Below are 26,379 nucleotides of genomic sequence, written 5' to 3'. Positions count from 1 at the left end.
GACGTGGGCCGGGGGTGGACGGCGGGACAGGCGAGAACGAGGCACAGTGAGTAGCAGAGGAGTGGAGGGTGCAGGCTGGGCTGGAGAAGGAGAGAAGGGAGGTGAAGTAGGAGGGGGTGACGTGATGGACAGCCTTGAAGCCGAGGGTGAGGAGTTTTTGCCCCACACCAAGCCTTTCAAAAGTCGGGGCTTAGGAGCCCCCCATACACCTTCACATCACAACCCTATTACTCTATTTTATTTGTACATATTTATTCTATTTATTTTATTTTGTTAATATGTTTTGTCTTGTGGTCTGTCTCCCCCTTCTAGACTGTGAGCCCGCTGTTGGGTCGGGACTGTCTCTATATGTTGCCAACTTGTACTTCCCAAGCGCTTAGTACAGTGCTCTGCACACAGTAAGCACTCAATAAATACGACTGAATGAATGAATGAATGATCAGCCTCCTCTGATCTCCCATCCTCCTGTCTCTCCCCGCTTCAGTCTATACTTCACTCTGCTGCCTGGATTACCTTTGTACAGAAACGCTCTGGGCATGTCACTCCCCTCCTCAAAAATCTCCAGTGGCTGCCTGTCAACCTACGAATCAAGCAAAAACTCCTCACTCTCGGCTTCAAGGCTGTCCATCACCTCACCCCCTCCTACCTCACCTCCCTTCTCTCCTTCTACAGCCCACGGGTTAGCGCTTCTCTGCCGCTAACCTCTGCACTGTACCTCATTCTCATCTGTCCCACCATCAACCCCTGGCCCACGTCCTTCCCCTGGCCTGGAATGCCCTCCCTCCCCACATCCGCCAAACTAGCTCTCTTCGTCCTTTCAAAGACCTACTGAGAGCTCACCTCCTCCAGGAGGCCTTCCCAGACTGAGCCCCCTTTTTCCTCTCCTCTTCCCCATCCCCTCCTCTGCCCTACCTCCTTCCCCTCCCCACAGCACTTGTATATATTTGTACAGATTTAGCACTCTATTTATTTTTCTTGTACATATTTGCTACTCTATTTATTTTGTTAATGATGTGCATATAGCTGTAATTCTATTCATTCTGACAGTTTTGACACCTGTCTACATGTTTTGTTCTGTTGTCTGTCTCCCCCTTCTAGACTGTGAGCCCATTCTTGGGTAGGGACCGTCTCTATATGTTGCCGACTTGTACTTCCCAAGCGCTTAGTACAGTGCTCTGCACACAGTAAGCTCTCAATAAATATGATTGAATGAATGAAAACCCTTCCTTTGTCCTTGGGAAGTGATTCCTGGGGTTTCCCATCTGGTGGGTATTAAGGCTTTGGAGGGATAATTGGATTTGGAATTGGTCTTCCTCTCATTTGGAGGGGGTCTTCCTATCTCCACTCATTTATTCATTCATTCAATCGTATTTATTGAGCACTTACTGTGTGCAGAGCACTGTACTAAGCACTTGGGAAGTACAAGTTGGCAACATAGAGACGGTCCCTACCCAGCAGTGGGCTCACAGTCTAGAAGGGGGAGACAGAGAACAAAACATATTAACAAAATAAAATAAGTAGAATAAATATGTACAAGTAAAATAAATAAATAGAGTAATAAATATGTACAAACATATATACATATATACAGGTGCTCATCAGCTCTTAGTTAATTCATTCATTCAATCATATTTATTGAGCGCTTACTGTATGCAGAGCTGTACTAAGCACTTGGGAAATACAAGTCGGCAACGTATATATGTCCTACAATTATAATTATCACTTTATCTGCACTCAGGCAGAGCAACGGTCATTTTTTTGAAGTTTTATCAGCATAACACAATAATAATAATAATAATAATTAGTGGTTCCATGCACTTTATTAAGTGCTGGGGTAGATTAATCAGGATGGACACTGTCCCTTGTCCCACTTGGGTTTCACAGTCTAAGCAGGAGGGAGAACAGGTATTGAATCCCCATTTTACAGGTGAGGAAACTGAGGCCCAGGGAAGTTGTGGCATCCCCAAGGTTCTCTGCCAAATGGTCATCAGAGGCTCTCTCTTGGCTCTTAAAAACCCCAATTTCTGTGAACCTATAACTGTGTCCAACTTCAGATTTCCATTTTGACTACACCTTGGAACATTGCTGGCTATGAAGTAGATTTGTAGGAACTGTGGTTTCTGGCCAAGCATGAGAAACAGAGGGCCAACTAAATGAAAGCCCTGCCCTGGCACATTAAAAGTGGGCAGGAAGTATTCCTCAAACGTTTGTTTGGTAGTGTCATTGAAAAGACAATGTTGTATACTTGTGTATCTTCAGGAAATGTTTATAAACCGCACTGTTACTTAGCAGCTGACAATATTAAGGGGCTTAAGAGGTCACTGTTTATGTGGTAAAACTGCTTTCCCATTTGAATCACCTGTGCCTAGCACTTCTCTCACTTATTGTACTGACAGAAAACACAAACTACATCATAAAGCTAATATTGATGGAAGAATCGTATTAAGTGGATTCTTCTTCCAAATGTCACTCATATTGGATTTCCCTAAAAGGCAAGTTCACCCACAGCAAACTTCGTATATGCTCCCCCCCCCAAAAAAAATACAAAAAGGATTATTTTGTACGTCAAAGAAGCATGGAACCACTCCACCTTAAAATGATAATAATACTGATGGTGTTTGTTAAGCGTTTACAATGTGCCAAGCACTGTTCCAAGCCCTGGGGGAGATACAAGGTAATCTGGTTGTCCCACTGGGGCTCACAGTCTTAATCCCCATTTTACGGATGAGGGACCTGAGGCGTAGAGAAGTGGAGTGACTTGCCCAAAGTCACACAGCTGATGAGACGGAGTCGTGATTAGAACCCATGACCTCTGACTCCCAAGCCCGCGCTCTTTCCACGAAGCCATGCTGCTTCTACATTGCTCTGCTCCTCGTAGGTGCTCAATAAATGTTATTGATTTGATTCTCTTCCTACAGTGAGAATAGTGATAAATGGTTGCTTAAAATAATGCTGCAAAAGAACGGTAATTGTGATAATACCGGTGCCCGGGCACTGTTCTAGTCACAAGAAAATCAGGAACCCCGCAACGGACAGTCGCCGCCACTGCATGGGACTCTCCGTAGCACTTAGTAATAATAATAATAATAATAATTATAACTTAGTACATTGCACTGAACAAAGTAAATGCTCCCTAAATAACATTGATTGATTCACTTCAACTAGTAATGACCTCTGACCATTGATTGATTCACTTCAACTAGTAATGACCTCTGACTCCCAAGCCACTCTTTCCACTGAGCCATGCTGCTGGAAGTAATTTCTAGACACACTTGAATTTTATAAAGAGAATAACTTTGCCCTATATTAAGTAAAAACGGGAGGTGATTCCAATATAGTGCATTCATATACATTAATGTCTGTCTCTCTGTCTAGACTGTAAGCTTACTGTGGGCAGGGAATGTGTCTGTTTATTGTTGCATTGCACACTCCCAAACATTAAGTACAGTGCCCTGCACACAGTAAGCACTCACTGAATATGACTGAATGAATGAATGAATAAATGAATGAGTTTCTCCCCATCTAGACTGTAAACTGATTGTGGGCAGAGATCGTATCTGGTAATTCTGTTGTAGTGTGCTCTCTTAAGTGCTTAGTACAGTGCTCTGCACATAGTAAATAAATACAATTGATTGATTATAATTGAGCCCACCCTCCCCAAGTCCTCTTACTGATGTTTGACACTTGGGCAGTTTCCTGTGGAGCAAAAAATCCCCAATAATAAGGGTGTAAAGAAATTATATCATTCAACTAGAAGATCCAAAGGGAATGATCAGTTAGACTTTCACCTAAAGAAAAACTTAAAGAATAGCAGTGTCTGCATTGAAACCACATGAGGTGAAGTAAAATGTCAAGAAAACAGATTTATATATGGGTTTTGTGAAATTTTGAATGAAAATGTTTGTGAATGTAGATGCATACAATTATTCTGTTTGGCATAATTTACAATTGTATTAAACTTGTAATGACAGAGTGGAATATTGAAAATGAGTAAAGATATCCAAGCCTTTGTAACCAAATTTTATAACTCAGAATAAGATTTATGCATAGTAAGCATGAAGGAAGACAGCAACTGCCAGGAGAATAATGGCATTGATATTCACTATGTTTCTCCAAAGGGGCTTCTCTGAAGTGTCAGTCAGCTTTATCTTCATGGCTTTCTCCTCTTCTTCAGTCCTCTTGGGGCCTTCCTTTTTATCCAAACCACAGAATAAATCATAGGCACGTTTGATGCACCCTTTATTTTCCTCAGGAACTTCTACATCAAGGGAAAATAGCAATAGTTCACTTTCTGAATGGTTAAAAAAGATATCTTCACCTGTGTTCTAAGGAGTGAGTAGCATACTGATTATATCATTTGCCTGGCAGTGAGACCTGAGGAATGGTCATTCTACTGACATCCTGTGTGGCATGGGTGTTGACTGATTATTATATAATCTGTTTCAATTCTCACTTAAAATAAAAACAATTTTCTACAAAGCGACCCCCAAACTGTCAATAACTGAAAGTGAAATTCCTAGAGAACAAATAAGTCTGCAGTGACAGAGCAGTCCCTATCAGACTAGTGGTAAAGGCATTTATTTTAGTGTCTTCTGTGTTCAGTGCTCTGTACTAAATGCTGGAAAAGAATATACAGGTGAACCCAAAGGGGCTCGCAAAATAAAAATGAAGGCAGGAGGGACAGGGGGAGAAGGAGGTTGGTGACAGCCACCTTAAGATGACATATGAAAATGAAGCAATAAATACAAAACAGCTTGAGACAAGGGCAGTGGTAAACATGATAGGAGTAATGGGGCACTTCTGATAGAGAAGCACAGCTTCAGACTCCTCGTAGCTCAAGTCAAGTGACAGCTGCCATCAATTAAAACGTTCTTCCAAGCTACAAGTCTTGGTGGTCCAGTAGGGAAGAGGACTAGTAATATTTAAGTGGTATTTAAGTGCTTATTATGTGCCAGGCACTGTACTAAGCACTAGGATGGATACAAGCAAATGGGATTGGATACAGCCCATGTCCCACTTGGGGCTCACAGTCTTAACCCCCATTTTACAGATGAAGTAACTGAGGCACAGAGAAGTAAAGCACTCAATTGTATTTACTGAGCACTTACTGTGGGCAGAACATTGTACTAAGCACTTGGAAGAGTACAATGCAACAACAGACACTTTCCCTTCCCACAATGAGCTTACAGTCTAGAGGGGAAAACAGACACTAATATCACATTGCATCACTCGAGGTGTAATGTAATAATGTTACATATTACCTGGGGGCCCCATAAACCCAAGTAGCCCTGGATACACCTCCCTCAGTGAGGGTGGGGGAGGTTAGAGGTTAATTAAGTCCAACTGCCAAGCAAGCACTGCATGAAGGGTGGAGGTGTGGGGGGGGGCAGGGGGCAAGAGTTAGGTTGTTAATCGCGGATTTACATTGTGCAACTGGCTCTCTATGTGTCCACTCCTCAAAGGTTTTATTTTGCTTGACTCTTCTTCACAAGAAAATTACCGGCACCTGGGCTAAACTAAGGATTATCAATAGGGAAAAGGATTAAAATCAAAACGAGCAGTGTAACCAGAAACCTAGGAAAAAGGGGACAGAAACAGGAAACTACACAAGTTTCCACTGCTGACAAACTCTTTTACTTACACGCCTTCCCAGTTGGACAGAATCTCACTGAGCTAGATCACCACAGCACTGGAGATATTCTCCTCCTGCTTGAATTGTTCTTTCATTTCCTTTTTTCTTTTGTGTACATCTTTAGTTTCTCGCCTTTGACCGACTTGCCCAAGATCACACAACAGGCATGAGCCGAGATTAGAACCCAGGTCCTTCTGACTCCCCAGGTCCGTGTTCTATCCTCTAGGCCACACTGCCTCACTAACAGGCTGGTGTCTCTCCCCCTTTCCCAGGCTGGAGGAGGAGATCATGGAAGCAGCGTGGCTCAGTGGAAAGAGCACGGGCTTTGGAGTCAGAGGTCATGGGTTCAAATCCCAGCTCCAACACTTGTCAGCTGTGTGACTTTGGGCAACTCACTTAACTTCTCTGTGCCTCCGTTATGTCATCTGTAAAATGGGGATTAAGACCCCCCGCGGGACAGTCTGATCACGTGATAACCTCCCTAGCACTTAGAACAGTGCTTTGCACATAGTAAGTGCTTAATAAATTCTATTATTATTATTATTATTATTATGGGAATTTCCATGGGGTGGGGGCCGGGCACCTTTTGTCCCACAAGCCTCTGGTGAAAGAACCATCCAAAACCCCATGCTCCTGGTGTCTCTTCACCCCTCTGAGGGGAAAAGCAAGAAACCCCATCTGTTTGCACCCAAGGAGAGCAGCAAATGAGTGTCTATGAAATACTGTCTGTATGAAAATACTGCCCTTCATGCAGTCATTGAGACTATCGACATTGCTTGAAAAAAGCGCAACAAATGTTTGACAAAAAAAGACTCTGAGACCAAAGAGCAGCAACAACAATGCATCATCAACACCTCACTCTTCCTCAGGATCATAATCAGAGAGAGTCTAATTAAAGTTCACTTTGATCTATACAGAGAACAAACAAAGGAACATGCACAATAAGTGGTGGTATGCTGAAGTTGAGGGGGCCCAAGGTTATACAAGGCAATACTCAAACCACAGATTTCTTTGTATTTGTGAAGAAGCTTTATAGATCCATATATACCACCAAAGGATCATTGAAGATGGTAGAGGGCACCTCCCTCACCGTAGACAAAGATGAAATCTTACGGAGTTGGCAACAACACTTTTCCTGAGCACACTTTCCACCTTTAAGGATGAGGCTGTGTAAGGAATAATTAACCTGCCAACAAGTGAAGAGATGGTCCTTGCTACAACCTATCAAAGTCACCACCATTATTGGAACTGAATCTGTTGGTTCACCTGCAAGCAAAGGTGGGAAATACTGTTCACTGCTGGCAAAGGCTCTCTCAATGTATGAAATACAGAGGAAAAGTCACAGAATTTCAAAATTTCACTCTTTCAGAAGAAAACTGTTCATTCCCCATTGTTGGTAAAAAGATCTTAGCCAGGATTCCCAGAAATTGGCTTCTGAAGAATAAGCACTGTTAACTATAAGTTCCCGGAATCAAAATGTGGCTTTTGGCCTCAGCAGAGCACAGCACATATGATCTTTGCTGCATGTGCTCTGCACACAGTAAGCCCTTAATAAATACGATTGAATGAATGAATGTCAGATATAGAAAAGGGTAGAGATCAATAGAACCGCCTCTGATTGGACTTCGTAAGTCTAATAAAATTCATTTAAAACAATCAGCATCCTGAAGTTCTGGTACCTACTAAACACCAAACTGTATGGGTGTGACAACTGTTGCCTGTTCTGAGTTTACTGGCCCAATAATAACAATTAACCCTCTCAGAATTGAAGGGGCTTTATATAACTTTTTCCCCGTCAATCAGTGGAGTAAACAGGCTAATGTATTAAGTACAAACTTATTCAACCAACTCTTCACAGCCAAGCTTAAGGACACAAGTAATCTAGATGCTGTTGGAATGTGAATGCTGGAACTCTGGAAAAATCCCCTTCCATTCAGTCTCGCATTTCCTTCAACCTCCAGGGCATATCTGCATGAATTTTCCACTGACACCTGAAGCTCAACGTGCCCAAAACTGAACACTTCTTCCCTTCCAAATCCCCTTGTCAACTGAACTTTCCCATCGCAATTTTTTAATGGATTTATTAAATGCTTACTACGTGTCAAACACTGCTGTAAGAGCTGGAGTAGATATGTTAATCAGGTCGGCCAGAGTCCCTGTCCCACTTAGGGCTCACAGTCTAAGTAGAAGGAAGAACAGGTACTGAATATCCATTTTACATTTGAAGAAACTGAGGAACAGAGAAGTTAAGTGACTTGCCCAGGGTCACCCAGCAAGCGACAGAGTCGGGGTTAGAACCCAGGTCTTCTGACTTCCAAGCCCATGCTTTGTCCACTATGCCACACTGCTTCAATTGACATGGCTACTATCCTCCCTAACTCTCAAGCCCATAACCTTAGCATTACCTTGGACTCTCTCCTCTCTTTCAATATCCAATTCATCCTGTTGACAAAAGCTTTCAGTTCTTCCTCCACAACATTTCCAGGATCTACTCTTCTCCATGGAAACAGTCACCGGGCTCTTGTCTTATCCCAGTTTGATTGCTGTGCTATCCTCCTTGATAATCCCCCTGCTTCCGCTCTCTTCCCTCTCCAATCCATGCTTCACTCTGGGAATAGGTTTTGCCCTCACCTAGCAGCAGGCAAGCCTGAGCATAGGTTGCCAGGATATTCTTCCTTTCCTCTAGGTGTAAACTGGGTTGCAGAGACAAAATGAAGTGCAAAGAAGGGAAAACGTTTCTTGCCTCTGCACTCAGCTTATGCCTTCCTCATCTTGGAGAGAAGACCAAGGCTTAATTGGTTCTTGGCTTCAGAACGCTGGTTAGCTACTAGCTCCTCCCATGAAGCAATGAGACTGCAGTGAAAGCCACCATAATTGCAGGTATAATTAAAACCATTTTCTTCCTCAGAAGATTACAAATACTATGAGACAAGTCAAACCCATTTATCTACTTACACTGAATTGAGAGGCAAAAATGCAAATTCCAGTTACCAGGCTTTTGTTTGAAAGTTAGAATTAAGATTCCTTTCTTGGAACCCGGTTCAGATTCAAGAATTAAATATGAGGATACTCAGGAGAGGAAGAGTTATGAACATTTCAATCCTACATCAAAATGAACAAGCAGCCTACCTTCAACACTCTAAAATGTGGACGTGACTGCATATTTCTGACCCATGTATGTTTGAAACAATGTCTTGTGGGGCTTCAACCAGAAACTATCTCAGAAAGGAATAAAAGGCTTACACTCAAACTACTGAAAATACCTTAGTCCTAATGGAAGTTGCTTCTTTCACAAGGGAAAAGTACACTTTGGGAAGGAAAAAACTGATATTCATCAGGGCAGTGGATTCTTAAATAAGAAACACATTAAGGAATAGTTTGAGCATGCCTACAAATAGCTGCATTCTTTTATTTGGTTTCATTATTTGGCACAAAGATAAATGAAATAGAGCAGGAAAATGGCATATTGGATCAAATAATATATTGACCTGAGATATATTTGTCTTGGGAATTGCCACAGTAAATCTTCCCTGTTTAGTCAAATGACAACAAGCTACCAAGTTTTGCAACATGCCCTTAACTGTATGATTAATATACCTTGTCCCTTCCTTACTCTTGCCATCAGAAACTTTAATTGGGAAGAGGGAAAATAATCACTCTTTACCCTTCTGTGCATGGTCACTAAAGTCCCAAACGTTCTTGGGACAAAGAATGAAAGTATTATCCTAATATTAATTATTATTATCCCATTCAATTCAGTAAGGGGATGGGGAAATGGCAAAATAGGAGAATGGAGGCAGGGAGGAACCAGGGATTGGGGATTAGGACCAGGGATTAGGTCAGGGAAGCAGAGATTCTAAACCAGAAAGTAACTAAGAAACAGTGCTGTCTTTAGAGTTGGCACCTTGGAGCCCTCCAGGGAATGAGTGGAAATGCAGGATGCTGCTTCCCATTCATTATTCCAAGTTGACACCTACTAGAATCTGCCCAGATGGCATGAAACAGTAGCCCTTCTGCTGGGCATTACCCAGCCACAATTCTTCAAAGGCAGAAGTGACCCAGGGAAGAGTAGGAGCAGGCTGGAGCCCGCCAATCAGGCTCTGAGGCAATTTTGGAAGGTCTCCTCATGACTTTTCCATAGTGCCCTGCTATACATATTTGATATAGTATATATACTAAACGTACACATATATACTTTTATATACATATATATAAGTATAGACATAATACATGTAATATATACACAGTATTATATATGTGTATAATTGTTTTGTTTTGTTGTCTGTCTCCTCCTCCTTGACTGTGAGCCTGTTGTTGGGTAGGGATTGTCTCTATTGCCAAATTGTACTTTCCAAGTGCTTAGTACAGGTGCTCTGCACACAGTAAGCGCTCTGTAAATACGATTGAATGAATGAATCAATGATTTGAGTGTAGCTGAATCTTCCCTCTAGCTGCTGCAAGGACAAATGAATGGCTGAAGATGGTAGTAATCGAGGCAATTTCCAAAGAAGCTAGGCTTGCACGCATTACACTGGAGAACACGAAAAAGCATATCTACCCTCCATGTTAACACTCTCTTATTCTTCAAGAGAAGACCCAAGCCCAGTAAATTTCTTTGTGGTCACTTGAAGTTCATAAAGCAAGATGATGATTTTTCTTATCATTTTCAAAATAATTTCCTACTGAGCCTGCCTCAGTAGATGAGAATTTATAATCCTGGATTTTACAGTTGGTTTGCCAAAAAAGCAAGCATTAGAGTGAATGTTAGGATGCTTTAGGTGACATTAAAATCAAACCTATACATTTGTTTCTTATCAGATAATGAAATGTTGGCTAGAATTTACCTTCCTGAAGACTTCCATCAGCTTCTTCACAGACTTCCTCTGCATCGAGATCAATGCGTTCCTCTTTGCTGTTTCTCAGACTCCAACACAGGCGATAGAGCTGTCCAGAAAACATACACCAGTCTGTCAACAAAGCTCCGGCTCTCTAATAAGCATTTATCCTATATAAACATGCTCATAAAATTATATTGTATTTTAAACTTCAAATATATTTAAAGTATTTTGACACTAGCATGAGTTCCATTTAGTGGAAGGGAGAATCCACATGTACGGATTCTGGCATGTTCACAGTTGTTCCACTGAGCTGGTAAAACTTAATAACATTAGCACTGTCATTATTGGGTTGTAATAAACTCAGTCCAGTCCAGGACTCTGTCTCTAATCGTGGCAAGAAGCCACTTGGAGAAAGTGGGTGGTGATTGCTCTCCTTATTTAGGAATGTTATTTAGCATGACTAACTTTCCCCCTCTACATCTCAACAAATATTCTCATGTACTAACCCATTTCGGACCACTCATCCATAAATGTATCAATTCTACTGATATTTGTGACCTACCCAAGTTCCCAAGTTAACAATTTCCAAATATTCAGTGGTGCTTCCTCTTTATTTGTAAATTATACAAAATTCAATGGATGCTTGTCATTCATTCATTCAATCATTCAATCATATTTATTGAGTGCCTACTGTGTGCAGAGCACTGCACTAAGCGCTTGGAAAGTACAAATCGGCAACATATAGAGATGGTTCATACCCAATAACGTGCTCACAGTCTAGAAGGGGGAGACAGACAACAAAACAACAAAACAGATATACTGTGAGCCCGTTCTTGGGTAGGGACCATCTCTATATGTTGCTGATTTGTACTTCCCAAGCACTTAGTACAGTGTTCTGCACACTGTAAGTGCTCAATAAATACGATTGAATGAATGAAGTAGACAGGTGCCAATACCATCAGAATAGAGAAATAGAATTATAGCTATATACACAAAGGGTGTGATATTTGGTGAACAATTTCTGTGTTTGTCCTGCCTTCCCTTCATGAATTCAGGGACTCCAAATAATTCCCCCTCTCAGTTTGCATCTTTCAGTCTTTTCTCAAAAGAAAGTTTCTCCCTTTCCCCCTTATCAGCTTGGTTGCTACCCATCGACTAAGTGGCTACTGTTTGCAGAGCACTGTACTACGTGCTTGGGAGAGAACAGCCGAGTTAAAAGACACAATTCCTGCCTTTGAGGAGTTTACAGTCTAACCAATTGAAAGCAGGTTTCCTAAGGACTGAACTTTGTTCAACTTGTTTGTGTTCCCTTACATTTCCCCTTGAACCTTCTCTTTATTTTATCCAGCTTTATTATGTTCTTCCTAAAATGAGATGACCAGAAGCAATATGGCCTAGTAGAGCAGCAGTGCGGCGTAGTGGAAAGGTCATGGATCAGGGAATCAGAGGACCTGGGTTCTAATCCCAATAACGCTACTTGTCTGCTGTGTGATCTTGGGGAAGTCACTTAACTTCTCTGTGCCTCAGTTTCCTTGTCTGTAAAATGGGGATTAGGGAATTAGGATTCAATAATCCTAATCCCCCCTAAAACCATGAGCCCCATGTGCAACAAGGATTTTGTCCAATATAATTACCTTGTATCTACCCCAGTGTTTATTACAGTGCACATAGTAAGCATTTAATAAGTATTATTATTGTTAAAAATAATAATAACAATAATAATGATGCTCATGGTATTCCATATGTGGGTGCATCACTGATTTTTAATGGTAATTGTTAAGCACTTATTATATGTCAAGCACTGTTCTAAGTGCTGGATTAGATAATCAGGTTGGACACAGTCCCTGTCCCACATAGGGCTGACAGTCTAAGTCAATGGACGGAGGCTTTAATGCCCATTTTAATGATGAAGTAACTGAGGCACAGAAAAATTAAGTGACTTGCCCAAGGTCACCCAGCAGACAAGTAACAGAGGTCACCTGATTCCCAGGCCTGTGCTGTTTGTCAATAGTATTTATTGAGCACTTCCTGTGTGCAGAGCACTGTCCTAAGCGCTAGGGAAAGAACAATATAACAGACATATTCCCAGCCCATGCTTTTTCCACTTGGCCATGCTGCTTCTCCAATTGTGGCAAAAGTCTGTCTTTTCTTTTGTTTTTTAGAACTCATGCATATTACTGTGGCATGATTTCCCCTTATCAACTACCATGTTGTCTTTCCTACAAGAGGTTACATTTACATTTAAAATCTTCAGGAGGCTCCACTGATTCCCTTAAAGGCTTTCTGTTTTTGCTATATTAGAAGAATCTTTCTCCCTGGTTCTTTCACGTACTCCCAACCTGAAATTTCAGGAGTCTTCCTGCATGTCCTTTTCTGACTCTTCCTGGTCAACAAGCGGTTATTGCTATCTAGATTGTCTTACTGGGTGATAAGAACAGCCACTGTAACAGAACCGCCACAAATATGGTTGTATATTTTTCTAGAAACACTATGAACATTGCACCTTTTGAATTTATGACCATGATATTTCCTCTCCAAATATAGCTTTTGACAGGGAATAGAATTGCTTATTCATGGCCAACACAACATTATGGGGAACAGAGTTAACATGGATGGATGAAATGCAGAGAATCTAAAATTCTCATTCATCAACAATCTCATTCACCTCCCCGACAAAGCATTTTACTAGAAATGCTTACAAAAACAAAGTTGAGTGATTTGAGTTTCACCTACTTTATTTCTCATATGGCAGTGAGCTTGTCAAATTATCAAAAGGCAGGGATCTAGAAACAGAAGAAATAAGAGGCCCAGACAAACCCAAGCTGGATAAAACTTGACTAAGACTTATGACTAATGACTAAGAGTTTGGTTAGGACTGATTTAATCTTTCCTGGCACCACAGAACTACCTGACACATCCAGAACGAGCCAGGTGTGCTCCTCTTAGAGGTCAAAGACAGTGCTTAGAACAGTTTGGCATGTAGTAAGCAGTTAACAAATACCATCATTATTATTCACGAGTTTGCATCATCCTTTGAACATCAGGTAGTGTCTTAAAGGTTCTTTCTTATCCCACAAAACTGTAAAATAATTCCTAGACAAAACAAAAACCATTCTTATATTTCTAACATAAAATTGACAGTTACTGACCATAAAAGTTGGCTTTTGGATAAGAGGTATTGTTAGAACATAGGCATTGAAACAGGTCACCAAATGGAATAAGTCCATAAAGCTACCAATACTTACATGTACATCAGGAATAGGTTTGGTTACTAGAGAGACTCCCAGGATGATGATGATGACCACGGCAAAGAGGATCATAGCAAAGTAAAGATAATGGACCCCACAGATAATATAAGGGCAATTGGAATGACCCATACAACTTCCTGTCCCATACACAAACTCCGTGATCATTCTAATCAGCCCTAACACAAGTCCAATGATCAGTCCCCAGAAGGCACCCTGTAAAATAAAGGTAAAAGGAGAGTCACCTCCAAGGGTTTTCATAGCTATGGAAAACCATAATCACATTCATAATGGATGGTCATTACCTGACAAAATAAAAGGGTTAAAAAGAATTAGGTATGGTGGCTTCCTGAAACTAAGTCAGGAATTTAGGGGATGAATGGATGGATGGATGGATGGATGGATGGATGGATGGATGGATGGATGGATGGATGGGTGGGTGGATGGATGGATGGATGAACAGATGGATGGACAGAAGGGCGGATGGTGGGTGGATGGGTGGGTGGATGGGTTGGTGGGTGGGTGGACATATAGTCTGGGTTAGATCTTTTCAGGTCCACATACAAATGCTATGGACTACCTGAAAAACAAACAAATGAGTTTTGGAGAAATGCAGGCCAGTGTGGCTTTTGGAAGGCCAAATAATACATCATTAGGAGGACTAATTCTCAGGAGAAAACACTAATGCTAGGAAAAGTGCAGGGAAAATGTGGACGAGGCAGACCAGCAACTAGATAGATCGAAACCATAACAATGAAAATGGAAGAACCGTTAGCAAGGTTATGGATTATGGCAGAAGATAGGACATTCTGGAGAAAATATATCCATAGAGTAGCTATGAATTGGAAATGACTTGAAGGCATTTGATAATAATAATAATAATTGATTTTAAGCAAGACAATCATCAGTAAGTCCACTGATTTTAACATTATTTCTTGGGCAAAGTTGTGTAGGTTTTGAGAGGTCTTCCCTTCTCTCTATTTTGTCTTCCTTCATATTTCTTACTCCCATTCACTACCTTTCACACTTCTTTAATCCTTCCCAGTTTGCTTCCTTTCTGTATCCCTTGATCTCCACCTTCCTGTTCTTATCTCCTTTTACTCTCCCTTCAACTTGAGATTTTAAGAGACCCTAAAAGAAGTAACCAGTGGGAAAAAAATACAAAGAGAACAGTCCAAAGATATTTTCTTATCAAGTCTAAATCACTTCTCACTGCTACTCACCTGCTCATTAACTCTCTTGCAGAAAATAGCAAGAAGGAAGACAGCAGCGATTGGAGGTCCAAGATAGCTAGACATGGACTCTATGTAATGGAAGAGTTGTCCACTTTGAGCCGATTGTACCATAGGGACCCATGCAATGCTGATAACGATTAATACAATGATGAACAGCCTGTAAATATAACCAGCAAAACCAAAGATACCAAATAAGTATACAAAATGCTTAGCAAAAACCTGTCCAAACTATTAACACCCAAGAATGAATAATCTTTCATAAAAAATAATCATATAATAGCAGCAGGAAGCAAGAAGGAGCACGGCCTACTGGAAAGCACGAGCCTGGGAATCAGAAGATCTGGGCTCTGCTACCTGCCAGCTGTGTGACCTTGGGCAAATCACTGGTTTCCTTATCTCAAAAATGGGGATAAAGTACCTGCTCTTCTTTCCCCTCTGACCATGAGTCCTATGTGGGTCAATGACAATGTCTGATGTGCTTATATTGTATCTACCTCGGTGCTTAGTACAGTACTTGGCACATCATAAATGCCTAACAAACACCACAATTACCATTATTACATTACCAGCACCACAGTACTTATGTACATTTTTAGAAAATGTACATCATAAATTATTTATTGATATTAATGTCTTCTCCCCCTCTAGACTATAAGCTCGATATGGTTAGGGAACATGTCTACCAACTCTGTTGTATTGTACAGTGTGCAGTAGGCAATGAGCAGCAGTGGAACAGTTGCTTCACTGTCAGAAATCAGCCATGAATAAAATGTTTTCTCAATCCAGAAAAGGTAATTAATAATATAATTTTGAGTCAGCCAGTAACCATAAATAATTAATTATCCAGTAATTAAGTAATTAAAGTTCTTCTGCATAAGTAACTCTTTGAATAATGAATTCCTTTTAGGCCCTACAAAATCAGGTTGCAGTACTAAGATTTAGCAGGAAGCGATATGCCTCAACTCATAAGTGGATCAAATTTATAGAAAGATGTTGCTCCTGAAATGCTTTTCATTCATGTAGACAGGTGTGACTGAAAAGACTATTGTTTCATTTCCTACTCTAGGTATATCAACTATCCATTATTGTGGTGTTATACTTTTATTTGCCAGCCCTGGAGTTATTTTGAGCCTGCCTCTAAATATCACGATCCTCTTGAAATTTTTGCTCAAAATGAGCTACTCCATTTCTACAGCCTTGTTTGTTGTCTGTATGCCACCTGTGTCTATTACCTCATATATTTCACCGTTTGAGGTTGTATTTCCCTGTTTGTTTAAAATTATTTTTCAGTCACTCCAACTGAACTCACCATGCAGCAGATTCTTGGGTGTCCTGCCACCATCATTATTTTTTTTAATGGTATTCATTAAATGCTTACTTTGAGGCAGGCACTGTACTAAGAGCTGGGAGAGATACAAGCTAACTAGTCTGTACACAATCCATGTCCCATGTGGGGCTCACAGTCTTATTCAGGTGAGGTAACTGAGGCATAGAGAAGTTAAATGACTTGTCCTGGGTCACACAGCTGATAAGTGACAGAGCCAGGATTAGAACCCAGTTCCCAGGCCCATGATCTTTCCACTATGTCACTTTGCTTCTCATTTTCATCACAGGACACACTCCCCACCCTCCCAGCAAGTTTTTACAATCTATCACCAGTATTTACTGAGTATTTACTGTGGGCAGAGCACTGTACTAAACACTTGGGAGAGTTCAAACGAATAAGTAGACATAATCCCTGCCTTCAAGACGTTTACACTCTAGCAAGGGGGCAGAAATTAAAATAAATTACAGGGAGGGGAAACGATTGATTATAAGGCCACATATGTATAAATGCTGTGTTTGGAGTGAATACCTAACTGCTTAGGAGATAGGACTAAGGATGCAGAAGGGAGGGAAAATAGGATGGGATAGTGGATAGGAAGGAGCATAGTGGAGTGAGTAGAGCCCAGGCCTGGGATTCAGAAGGTCATGGGTTCTAATCCCGGCCCTGACACTTATCAGCTCATGACCTTGGGCAAGCCACTTCACTTCTCTGTGCCTCAGTTACCCCATCTGCAAAATGGGGATTGAGACTGTGAGGTCCCACATGGTATAGGGGCTATATCCGACTCGATTTGCTTGTATGCACCCGCACTTAATAAAGGGCCTGGCACATAATAAGTGCTTAACAAATACCATCAGTATTATTAGGCTGGAAAGATGAGGGATCAGTCAGGAAAGCCTACCTGCAAGAGATGAGATTTTAGTAAGGCTTTGAAAACAGGGAGAGTTGTAGTCTCTCTGACATGCATTGGGAAGGAATTCCAGGAAGGAGGGAGGATAATAATAATAATAATGATGAAATTTATTAAGTGCTTAGTATGTGGAAAGCACTGCTCTAGGCGCTGGGGAGGTTACAAGGTGATCAGGTTGTCCCACGGGGGGCTCACAGTCTTAATCCCCATTTTACAGATGAGGGAATTGAGGCCCAGAGAAGTGAAGTGACTTGCCCAAAGTCACACACCTGACAATTGGCGGAGCCGGGATTTGAACCCATGACCTCTGACTCCAAAGCCCGGGCTCTTTCCAATGAGCCACACTGCTTCTCTATGCGACCAAGTGCTGCTGGCAAGAGAGATCAGAATGAGGCACTGTGCATATTAGAGGAACAAAATATGTGGGATGGCTTTTAGTGGAAGAGTGAGGATAGGAAGGAGAGGGGAAAACTGACTCAGTGGCTTAAACTCAATGATGAGGAGTTTCTGCTTGATGAGGTTTTGTACTAGGTTAAGTATGATTTTAATGCTGGTAGATTTCATACCAGGAATTTGCTTGTGATCCTGCCGTGCCATTGGTTATTAAATGTGGCACATAGGTAATGCTGAGGAAACTCCTTGTGACGACAATAAGTTTAGATCTAAACAACAAGTTTAGATCTTGCAGCCATTTAAAAATCTGGACTTCGTTAACCTTCAGTTGGGTCTGAAGTTTGATACCATATTAGAGTCATAATTTTTTATATTTTTTGGTTCATTTTTCTGTTTCCTTGTAAATCTGCACTGTTAGCCAGTGTGTGCTGCATAATGATCAGTGTTCCATGATGACTTTCAGCTATTTCAGTGCTGTAATTAGGCATTTTAGCACCTGGGTAGGGCGTAAATGCTCTGTGTCATTCCCCCACCTTGAAAATTCAGGAAGCTCTTCACAAGCCCTGATTAAATAGCTAGTCTGACTACCCTTAAGACATCAATGATTTGTTCACATGATTAAAATACCTTGTTCATGCGCGACAAAAATTACTTTTGATGGGTAAGCTTATTTATTTTGTGGGGAATTTATTCTAATCATTCTGTTATTCCAAGTTTGGGTACCAAGCAGGATGGCAGCATGAGAAGCAGCGTGGCTCAGTGGAAAGAGCCCGGGCTTTGGAATCTGAGGTCATGAGTTCGAATCCTGGCTCCGCCACATGTCTGCTGTGTGACCTTGGGCAAGTCACTAAACTTCTCTGAGCCTCAGTTACCTCATCTGTGAAATGGGGATTAAGACTGTGACAGTGCTTTGCACATAGTAAGCGCTTAACAAATGCCAACATTATTATTATTATTATTATTATTATTATTATTATGGCATAGTGGATTAAGCATGAGCCTGGGAATCAGAAGGTCATGGGTTTTAATTCCAGCTCTTCCACTTGTCTGTGTGACCTTGGACAAGCCACTTCTCTTCTCTGTGCCTCAGTTAGCTCATCTATAAAAGGAGGATTGAGACTGGGAGCCCCATCTGGAACAGGGACTGTGTCTAACCCAATTAGTTTGTATCCACCCCAGTGATTAGAACAGTGCTTGGCACAGAGTAAATGCTTAAGAAATGCCACAATTATATATATATATATATATATATATATATATATATATATAATTGTGGCATTTCTTAAGCATATATAGTATGCACTAAATACATATAGTAATATATATATTTACTATGGAACCCTGAACAAATGTGTTTGATTTCTAGGCAGCAAAATCCATTTAGCATTCATTCATTCATACTTATTGAGCGCTTACTGTGTGCAAAGTACTTTACTAAGCTCTTGGGAGAGTACAATATAGCAACAAACAGACACATTCCTGCCCATAACAATCTTAACATGGGAGTTGCTGTCTATAAGCTCCAGCAGGGGCCAGATTACTGAAAGCATAGGGGTATCACCCAGAAACCATATCCTTTTGAGATCAGACCCCCATAACCCTCATCATACTCCTCATAAGCAGGGATCACATTTCCTTCTGTTGTACTCACCCAAGCACTTATTACAGTTCTGTCCCCACAAGAAATAGGCTCTCCCTCCTTGCATTCATTCATTCATTCATTCAATCGTATTTATTGAGTGCTTACTGTGTGCAGAGCACTGTACGAAGTGCTTGGGAAGTACAAGTTGGCAACATATAGAGATGGTCCCTACCCAACAGTGGGCTCACAGTCTAGAAGGGGGAGACAGAGAACAAAACATATTAACAAAGTAAAATAGAGTAAATATGTACAAATAAAATAAATAAATAAATAGAGTAATAAATACGTACAAACATATATACGTATATACAGGTGTTGTGGGGAGGGGAAGGAGGTAAGGTAGGGAGGATGGGGAGGGGGATGAGGGGGAGAGGAAGGAGGGAGCTCAGTCTGGGCCTATCTCTTACTCACAAGGCTAACAATTTTATGGGTTGGAAGTCATGGTTTACTTTAATTAAGGGGCTGTGGGACCATGTCAAACTGAGCTCCTTTTTCAAGGATTAGGAGTTCTGAAATGCTCTTTAAGGATACTTTGCCTCAAGTCCCTAATTCTAGTGATAAGGGATAGACAAAGCTTCTTTCACCTTCCTGCTATCAGGAGCTCTTTCTCCGATGCCTTCTTTCGGACTTTGGTATAGATGTCTATGGTGAACAGGGTGCTGGCACTGTTGAAAATGGAGGTCAGGGAACTCATGAGAGAAGCCATCATAACTGACAACATTAGACCTCGTAGTCCTGGAAGAGAAAAAAAAACCAAAGCAACTTTCTCTGATCTCACCAACTGAAATAGTCACTGCTCACGTCATCATTATCATCATCGTCATACTTAAACATGTAATAATAATAATATTAATGTTGGTATTTGTTAAGGCTTACTATGTGCCAAGCACTGGTCTAAGCGCTGGGGTAGATACAAGGTAATCAGATTGTCCCACATGGGGCTCAGAGTCTTCATCCTCATTTTACAGATGAGGAAACTGAGACACAGAGAAGTTAAGTGACTTGCCCAAGGTCACACAGCAGACAAGTGGCAGAGTCAGGATTAGAACTCCGATTCCCAAGCCCGGGCTCTTTCCACTAAGCCATGTCACTTCTCAATCCTTAGAAACATAGAACATCCCTCTAACAGCCTCCTTAATGCCATCAGCAACCTCACCCTCATTATTATTGAATGTTGATTAAATGTTCGAGGAAATGGCACTGAGTATAAGAAGTAAAAAGAAAATTAAACAGACAACCACTGACCTGCAGGATTTTACTATCTAAGATGTTACACACACACACACACACACACACACACACACAATGCAATTAAAAATACTAAGCAAATATCAAAATGACCAAAAACAAGATTTTTAAGAGTTCCAAGACAAAAACAATAATTATTTACATCAGTGAAATAGAGGACAAGACTCAGGCCCTTAAAGAAACCAGTCTATAAGTATAAGTAAAAATCCTAATAAAGCATGGGAATATAATGGCTAGAACTAGGTCAATAAACATACTCCTTAGACTAATAATGTTCACAATTACAATATTCGTCATCAAAATAATATTTTCAACTGTGGAGGGGCTGATAAAAAGTTTTTTTAGGTCCAGAAATGTTCTCACACAACTTGCAAAGTTGATGTCCTTGTTTTTTCTACTGTAGTGCATGTAGTGTAGTGTAGTGTGCATGTGTGCATGCAGAGAAGCAGGGTGGTTCAGTGGAAAGAGCCTGGGCTTTGGAGTCAGAGGTCATGGGTTCAAATCCTTGCTCCACCAACTGTCAGTTGTGACTTTGGGCAAGTCACTTAACTTCTCTGGGCCTCAGTTTCCTCATCTGCAAAATGGGGATTAAGACTGCGAGCCCCCCGTGGGACAACCTGATCCCCTTGTAACCTTCCCAGCACTTAGAACAGTGCTTTGCACATAGTAAGCACTTAACAAATACCATCATTATTATTATTATTATGTTGCATCTAGAGCTGGAAGTACAAATGTTTAGGAATATGAGAGAAGATGTGTACTTGGAAAAGGCACCTCTCGATGAAGAAAACAACTAGGAAGTTCCACTGGGTGAAGAGGAGAGAGAAGAATAGAGTGAACAAGGAGATTAAAATTATTGGACATTCTGAAATGGCCTACTGGAGGGTCTCAAAACCAAGAAAGAAAATCTTATACTTAATGGATGGATTAATGGAGAGGAGCATTTTAATTTGTGTTTAACGGATATAAAGCAGCCCTAATTAATGATTCATTTATAAACTACGAACACAGCAAAAAGCAATCTTGCAGATCACTGATTTTCTGAATCCTCAAAGAACATCCTCAGCTTTGCATTTTTCTTACCATTGGGCATAAGCTCTATCACCAGTGTTGGGTAGGCAATGTTTGTACATCCAACTTCAGTGCCGCAGTGTCTCTTACATTCTGAAGGTACCACACAGGCCACCTTGTCTAAAACGAGAGGCAGAGTTTATACAGTGAGTTAGCCTAAAACAAATAACACTCAAGGGCCCTTATCCAGAGATTGAAGATTTGGATTCTGATGAAGTTGCTTCACATGGGGACTTTAAAGTCACTGCTATCTGAAAATACTTCCACAAAGAGCATTAAATAAAGTGCGTTCAGGTCATCTTTCTGTGCCACTCAGTTTAGACTTACTGGAAGTTTTAAAACTGATGTCCTCTGTGATGTAGCCCATTTCCACTCTACCTACCTTTTTCATTTATTCAAGCATATTTATTGATTACGGCTTGCAAAGCAATGTACTAAGTGCTTATTCATTTACATTTCCATAATCACAATCCAAAGTAGTGTTCTAGCAAATTAACTGGATACAGAATAAGTTCTACTTGTGGGATAGCCATTCCCCTGAAAGACTTGGAAATTCTGAGCTTTACCAGGGCTGCTTGAAACTTTGGGGTGAGAGAGAGGAAACAGCGAAGAAGCCTGATAGCTTGAGAACTCTATATGAAGATCTAAGAAGGAAGGCAAGAACACCTAGCAAACTTCATGGGGAAAAGAAGAAGAGTTGACAAGACCATAGGAAACAGGAATTACCTGTGTACAAAATCCGACTGATCATTCCAGGCATCACCATCAGGAACATGGGGAGCAGCTTCAGGTACCCACACATGATGCAGCCGGCCTTCACGTGAGACATATTCTTGGCTGAGAGGCAGCGCTGTACAATCAGCTGCCGAGAAAGCCAGAGTGAGGGTTACACAGTAGACCCCTAAAAGATGGTAAACCATCTTGAAATTACTGTTGTTTTATGCAAGCAAACTTCCCAATGAATTCCCTGTTTGTTTCCCACCAGGTGACAAATTATCCTTTTTCGCTTGTCTTGACCTTAACACCTCCACACTTTAATGGATGTTCCCTACTTCTGATGCTGAGGGGTGTAGAGAATGATTTCATATTCACTGAGCCCATATGATTCATGCTTTTGTAGGATTATCCCAGCTCTGCCACTTATCTGCTGTGTGACCTTGGGCAAGTCACTTCTCTGGTCCTCAGTTCCCTCTTCTGCAAGGTGGGAATTCAATACCTGTTCTCCCTCATACTTACTCTGTGAACCCCAAGTGGGACCTGTTGATCTTGTATAAACCTCAGTACTTAGAACAGTGTTTGGCATATGGTAACCACTTAATGCATACCACAGTTGTAATTACTATCCCTTCTCAGTTCCAGACTGTAGATCCTAATCGCTTTCAAGGAAAATGTAGCTGTCCCAGGTGCTAAGAACAAGCCAATGTTAGAGTTGAGATAATAATAATAATAATAATGACATTTATTAAGCACTTACTATGTGCAAAGCAGTGTTCTAAGCACTGGGGAGGTTACAAGGTGATCAGGTTATCCCATGGGGGGCTCACAGTCTTAACCCCCATTTTCCAGATGAGGTAACTGAGGCACAGAGGAGTTAAGTGACTTGCCCAAAGTCACACAGCTGACAAGTGGCAGAGCCGGGATTTGAACAAATGACCTCTGACTCCAAAGCCTGTGCTCTTTCCACTGAGCCATGAGTTCTTAATCTTCACAAACATTTTCCTGGAGACACATCCAGAAAGCCCTGCCCAGACCAGAAAACCATAGCTAGATGTAACTGGGTTTGGGCCAGAAGCGAGTCCAGGTCAAATCTCATTTGGATAATCTGTTTCCCATGTACGAAGGCCCTTGAGGGGCGGGCAGGGGTGCACAACAGTTCAGGGGTAACTCTGCACCTGCAAAACTACTGCTCAAGCCTCGTAACACCTTAGCAACCACACTAGGCCCCTCAAGACTCCAACCCCCTGAAGAGGAAGGGAGAGGGAAAGCTAGAGAAGAGATGCAAAAGGCCTGAAAACTGGGGTTAGCTTTGTGCCAGCCCAAACTGGCCCCACGAGCTCCATACCTAAAGATAGGCTCACTTTCTAGGAGTTCTATCATTTAGACAAATTAAATAAAAGCACTCAGACCTGCTATACCATGTGTTTTCACTGCGTTTTGGCTAGAAGACCATTAGGTAATGTTTAACTAAGAATGCAAACACATTCGGATTCAGAGAGGTGAGTTTTTAGAAATAATGGTTGGTAGCTCCTGAGCTTGTACAATATATGTGCAGTGTCACAACAAAATTTTCCCTCGGGCAGGTTTTTTCAAGAAAACAATCCCTGCACCATAGGAGGACTGGGCGTATTATGAATATAATAAATGATCTACTCGCATTATTTTCAAGTTAAAAGTTTAACACTGTCTTTCTTAATACTGCTGATTATTGATTTTGCTGTTTTTCCCACCACAAATAATCTTGATCACCTCACTAAACGTATATAGGGAAGGGAGAGACAACAGAATTAGAGTTAGGGTGAGAAATGGATGATAACTGCACCAGAAACATTTGCCTGGCCATTAATGAGTTATCATTGGAGAATATCAGGGGTAAACGATACTATCCAGCCGTCACGGATAATTATGTTCTTGGAATGCATCTTGGAATGGGATCAATCAATAACATTGATATGAGTGTCTACTCTGTGCAGAACACTATACTTCGGTGATTACAGTGGAGTGAGAAGACACAGGCCCTCCTCTTAAGAAACCTGTAATCTAGAGGGGGAGTCAGACATTATAATAAATTACAAGTAAGGGAAGCAAAAGAGTAGAAGGATATGTACATAAATGTTGTGGGTGTGGGGGTAGGGTGGATGAGTCCCTAAGTGCTTACAGGGCAGGACTAAATTCATAGGGAAGATGGGAGGGAGGGGAAATGAAAGCTTAGTCAGGGGAAGCTTCTGGAGGAGATGTGATTTTAGCAGGGCTTTGAAGAAGAGTATAAAGTGTTGAGTCCCTAAGTGTTTAGAGGGCGGGACTAAATTCATAGGGGAGACAGGAGGGAAGGAAAATGAAAGCTTAGTCAGGGAAGGCTTCTTGGAGGAGATGTGATTTTAGCAGGGCTTTGAAGTTGAGGAGAGTGTTGGTCTGTCAGATCTGAAGGAGGAGGGGGTTCTAGACAGGAGGGAGGGCATGAGCAAGGAGCAGTCGGGTGGGGTGTACTTTCCAAGTGCTTAGTACAGTGCTGCATACAGTAAGCATTCAATAAATACTATTGAATTAATGAATGAGTTTGGGTTAGGAAGCATCATTGAGTCAGTATGAACAACAGAAAACTTTTTACATTACCTGATCCGTACACCAATACCAAAGAGCAACAATGGTCATTCCAAATATAACTCCTGGCCAGGGGATATCGCCAGTAATGGGATCCCGGAAGATGTGGAAGGAGTCTGCTTGAGGGGTATAACATTTTGCATCAACAGTCGTTTCTCCATTCTGGATTATGGATGGAATGGCATTCATATACTTCTCTGTGAAAGCCTCATATCCTCCCACTTCGGCAAAGGCTGAAAAAGATCATATGAAATGCTGGGCCCGGAGCTTGAAGTTTGAAATGGCTAAGGGAACCAAGATACCTAAAAAAGAAAAACATTCTGTGCCTAATGTGTCCATTCTACTCAGCCTCATCAAAATGATAATGGAAAAAAATAATAACAATATGGTAGTATTTGGTCACTGTGCCAAGCACTGTACTAAGCTCTTGGGATAGATACAAGATATGCAGTTGTGTGATGTAGTCCCCAAAACATGAAAATATTCTTATTCTTACTACTACCACCTACAAAATACAAGTCACCTAACTTCTCTTCATCAAGGAGGTTGCTTGGGTCTTTTCATTGTCCCTGGGGTGAGTTCAGAATACACCCCACTAGACTCCACTACCCAGAAATTGAAAAGAGAACTCCAGGGATTCCTGGATCCCCTACTGCCCTGACTCTGGGAGAGAGGGGAACTCATTTTTGCTTATCTCCAAGACACTAGAGCTGCAAAGAACCCAGGGGTTGTGAGGGCCCATTTTGAATATGATGAGGACTTGGATGGAAATCTCTGAGCACATAGCAGCATAATAGTAAATAGGTCCTAATGTTCTCTAACTCTCGCAAACCCAGATTCATATTCATATCATAAGTGATATTTCTGACTGGATTGAGCTTGAGGGTACCAATTTTTCCCCCTTCCCCCCACCCCTATCCCCCAGTCCTCACCCTGTACTGGTAGCTAAGTGAACTCCACCCCAAACTAAACAGATTAGCTACAAGCGAATCTGGACACAATCCATGTCCTACACGGGGCTCCCAATCAATCCCCATTTTACAGATGAAGTAACTGAGGCCCAGAGAAGTGAAGGCACTTGCCCAAGGTCACACAACAAGTGGTGGAGCCGGGATTAGAACCCAGGTCCTTCTGGATCCCAGGCCCATGCTCTATCTACTAGGCCAGGCTACTTCTCCTAATCAGTGGTTGGGTGTTTTTGCTTAGTGCAGCGAGGAATGAATAACCATCAGAGGGTTATAAGGTGTGGGGAAATGTGTGCCAAATGATGTCTTCAAAGAATGATCCTTTAGAAAGGCTGATGGAGGCAGCAGAGTGAAGTAAGGACTGGAGAGAAGAGACCAGGAGCTCAGTGAGGAGGCTGATGCAGTAGTCGAGTCAGTACATGTAAAGTGCTTGACCAGCACAGTGAGCAGTTTGGATGGATTCTGGAGTTGTTTGAAGACTTAATATATGGGTCGAAACTGACTTGTGTCAGACATTATAGGTGAAGTATGTAATCCATCTCCTTCTCCTCTCCC

At 41.5% G+C, this 26,379-nt stretch overlaps 1 protein-coding gene across 9 annotated transcripts in view; it reads right to left on the bottom strand.

Annotated features, from left to right (window-relative positions):
- Window positions 1-4,040: 4,040 nt before the first annotated feature.
- LOC119942004 (sodium/glucose cotransporter 1-like) overlaps window positions 4,041-26,379 on the bottom strand; it is a 34,676-nt gene continuing 12,337 nt past the window's right edge. The window contains exons 4-12 of one of the 9 annotated variants that reach the window (XM_038762642.1): window positions 24,872-25,092; window positions 22,268-22,403; window positions 21,554-21,661; window positions 19,807-19,957; window positions 14,939-15,107; window positions 13,716-13,931; window positions 10,511-10,576; window positions 8,038-8,050; window positions 4,041-4,291 (exon numbers count right to left, since the gene is read on the bottom strand). In XM_038762642.1, coding sequence (XP_038618570.1) covers window positions 4,041-4,291; window positions 8,038-8,050; window positions 10,511-10,576; window positions 13,716-13,931; window positions 14,939-15,107; window positions 19,807-19,957; window positions 21,554-21,661; window positions 22,268-22,403; window positions 24,872-25,092 — 1,331 coding nt within the window. Of the gene's footprint in view, window positions 4,326-5,690; window positions 5,707-8,037; window positions 8,051-10,476; window positions 10,577-11,947; window positions 11,955-13,715; window positions 13,932-14,938; window positions 15,108-19,806; window positions 19,958-21,553; window positions 21,662-22,267; window positions 22,404-24,871; window positions 25,093-26,379 lie in introns of all 9 variants that reach the window. The other 8 variants (XM_038762644.1, XM_038762645.1, XM_038762637.1 and 5 more) reach the window with 8 other exon arrangements.

Source organism: Tachyglossus aculeatus, chromosome 21, assembly GCF_015852505.1.
Source record: "Tachyglossus aculeatus isolate mTacAcu1 chromosome 21, mTacAcu1.pri, whole genome shotgun sequence".
Lineage (NCBI taxonomy): Eukaryota > Metazoa > Chordata > Mammalia > Monotremata > Tachyglossidae > Tachyglossus > Tachyglossus aculeatus.
Note: the sequence above shows the minus strand (reverse complement) of the source record. Positions and strands in the feature narration are given on the sequence as shown.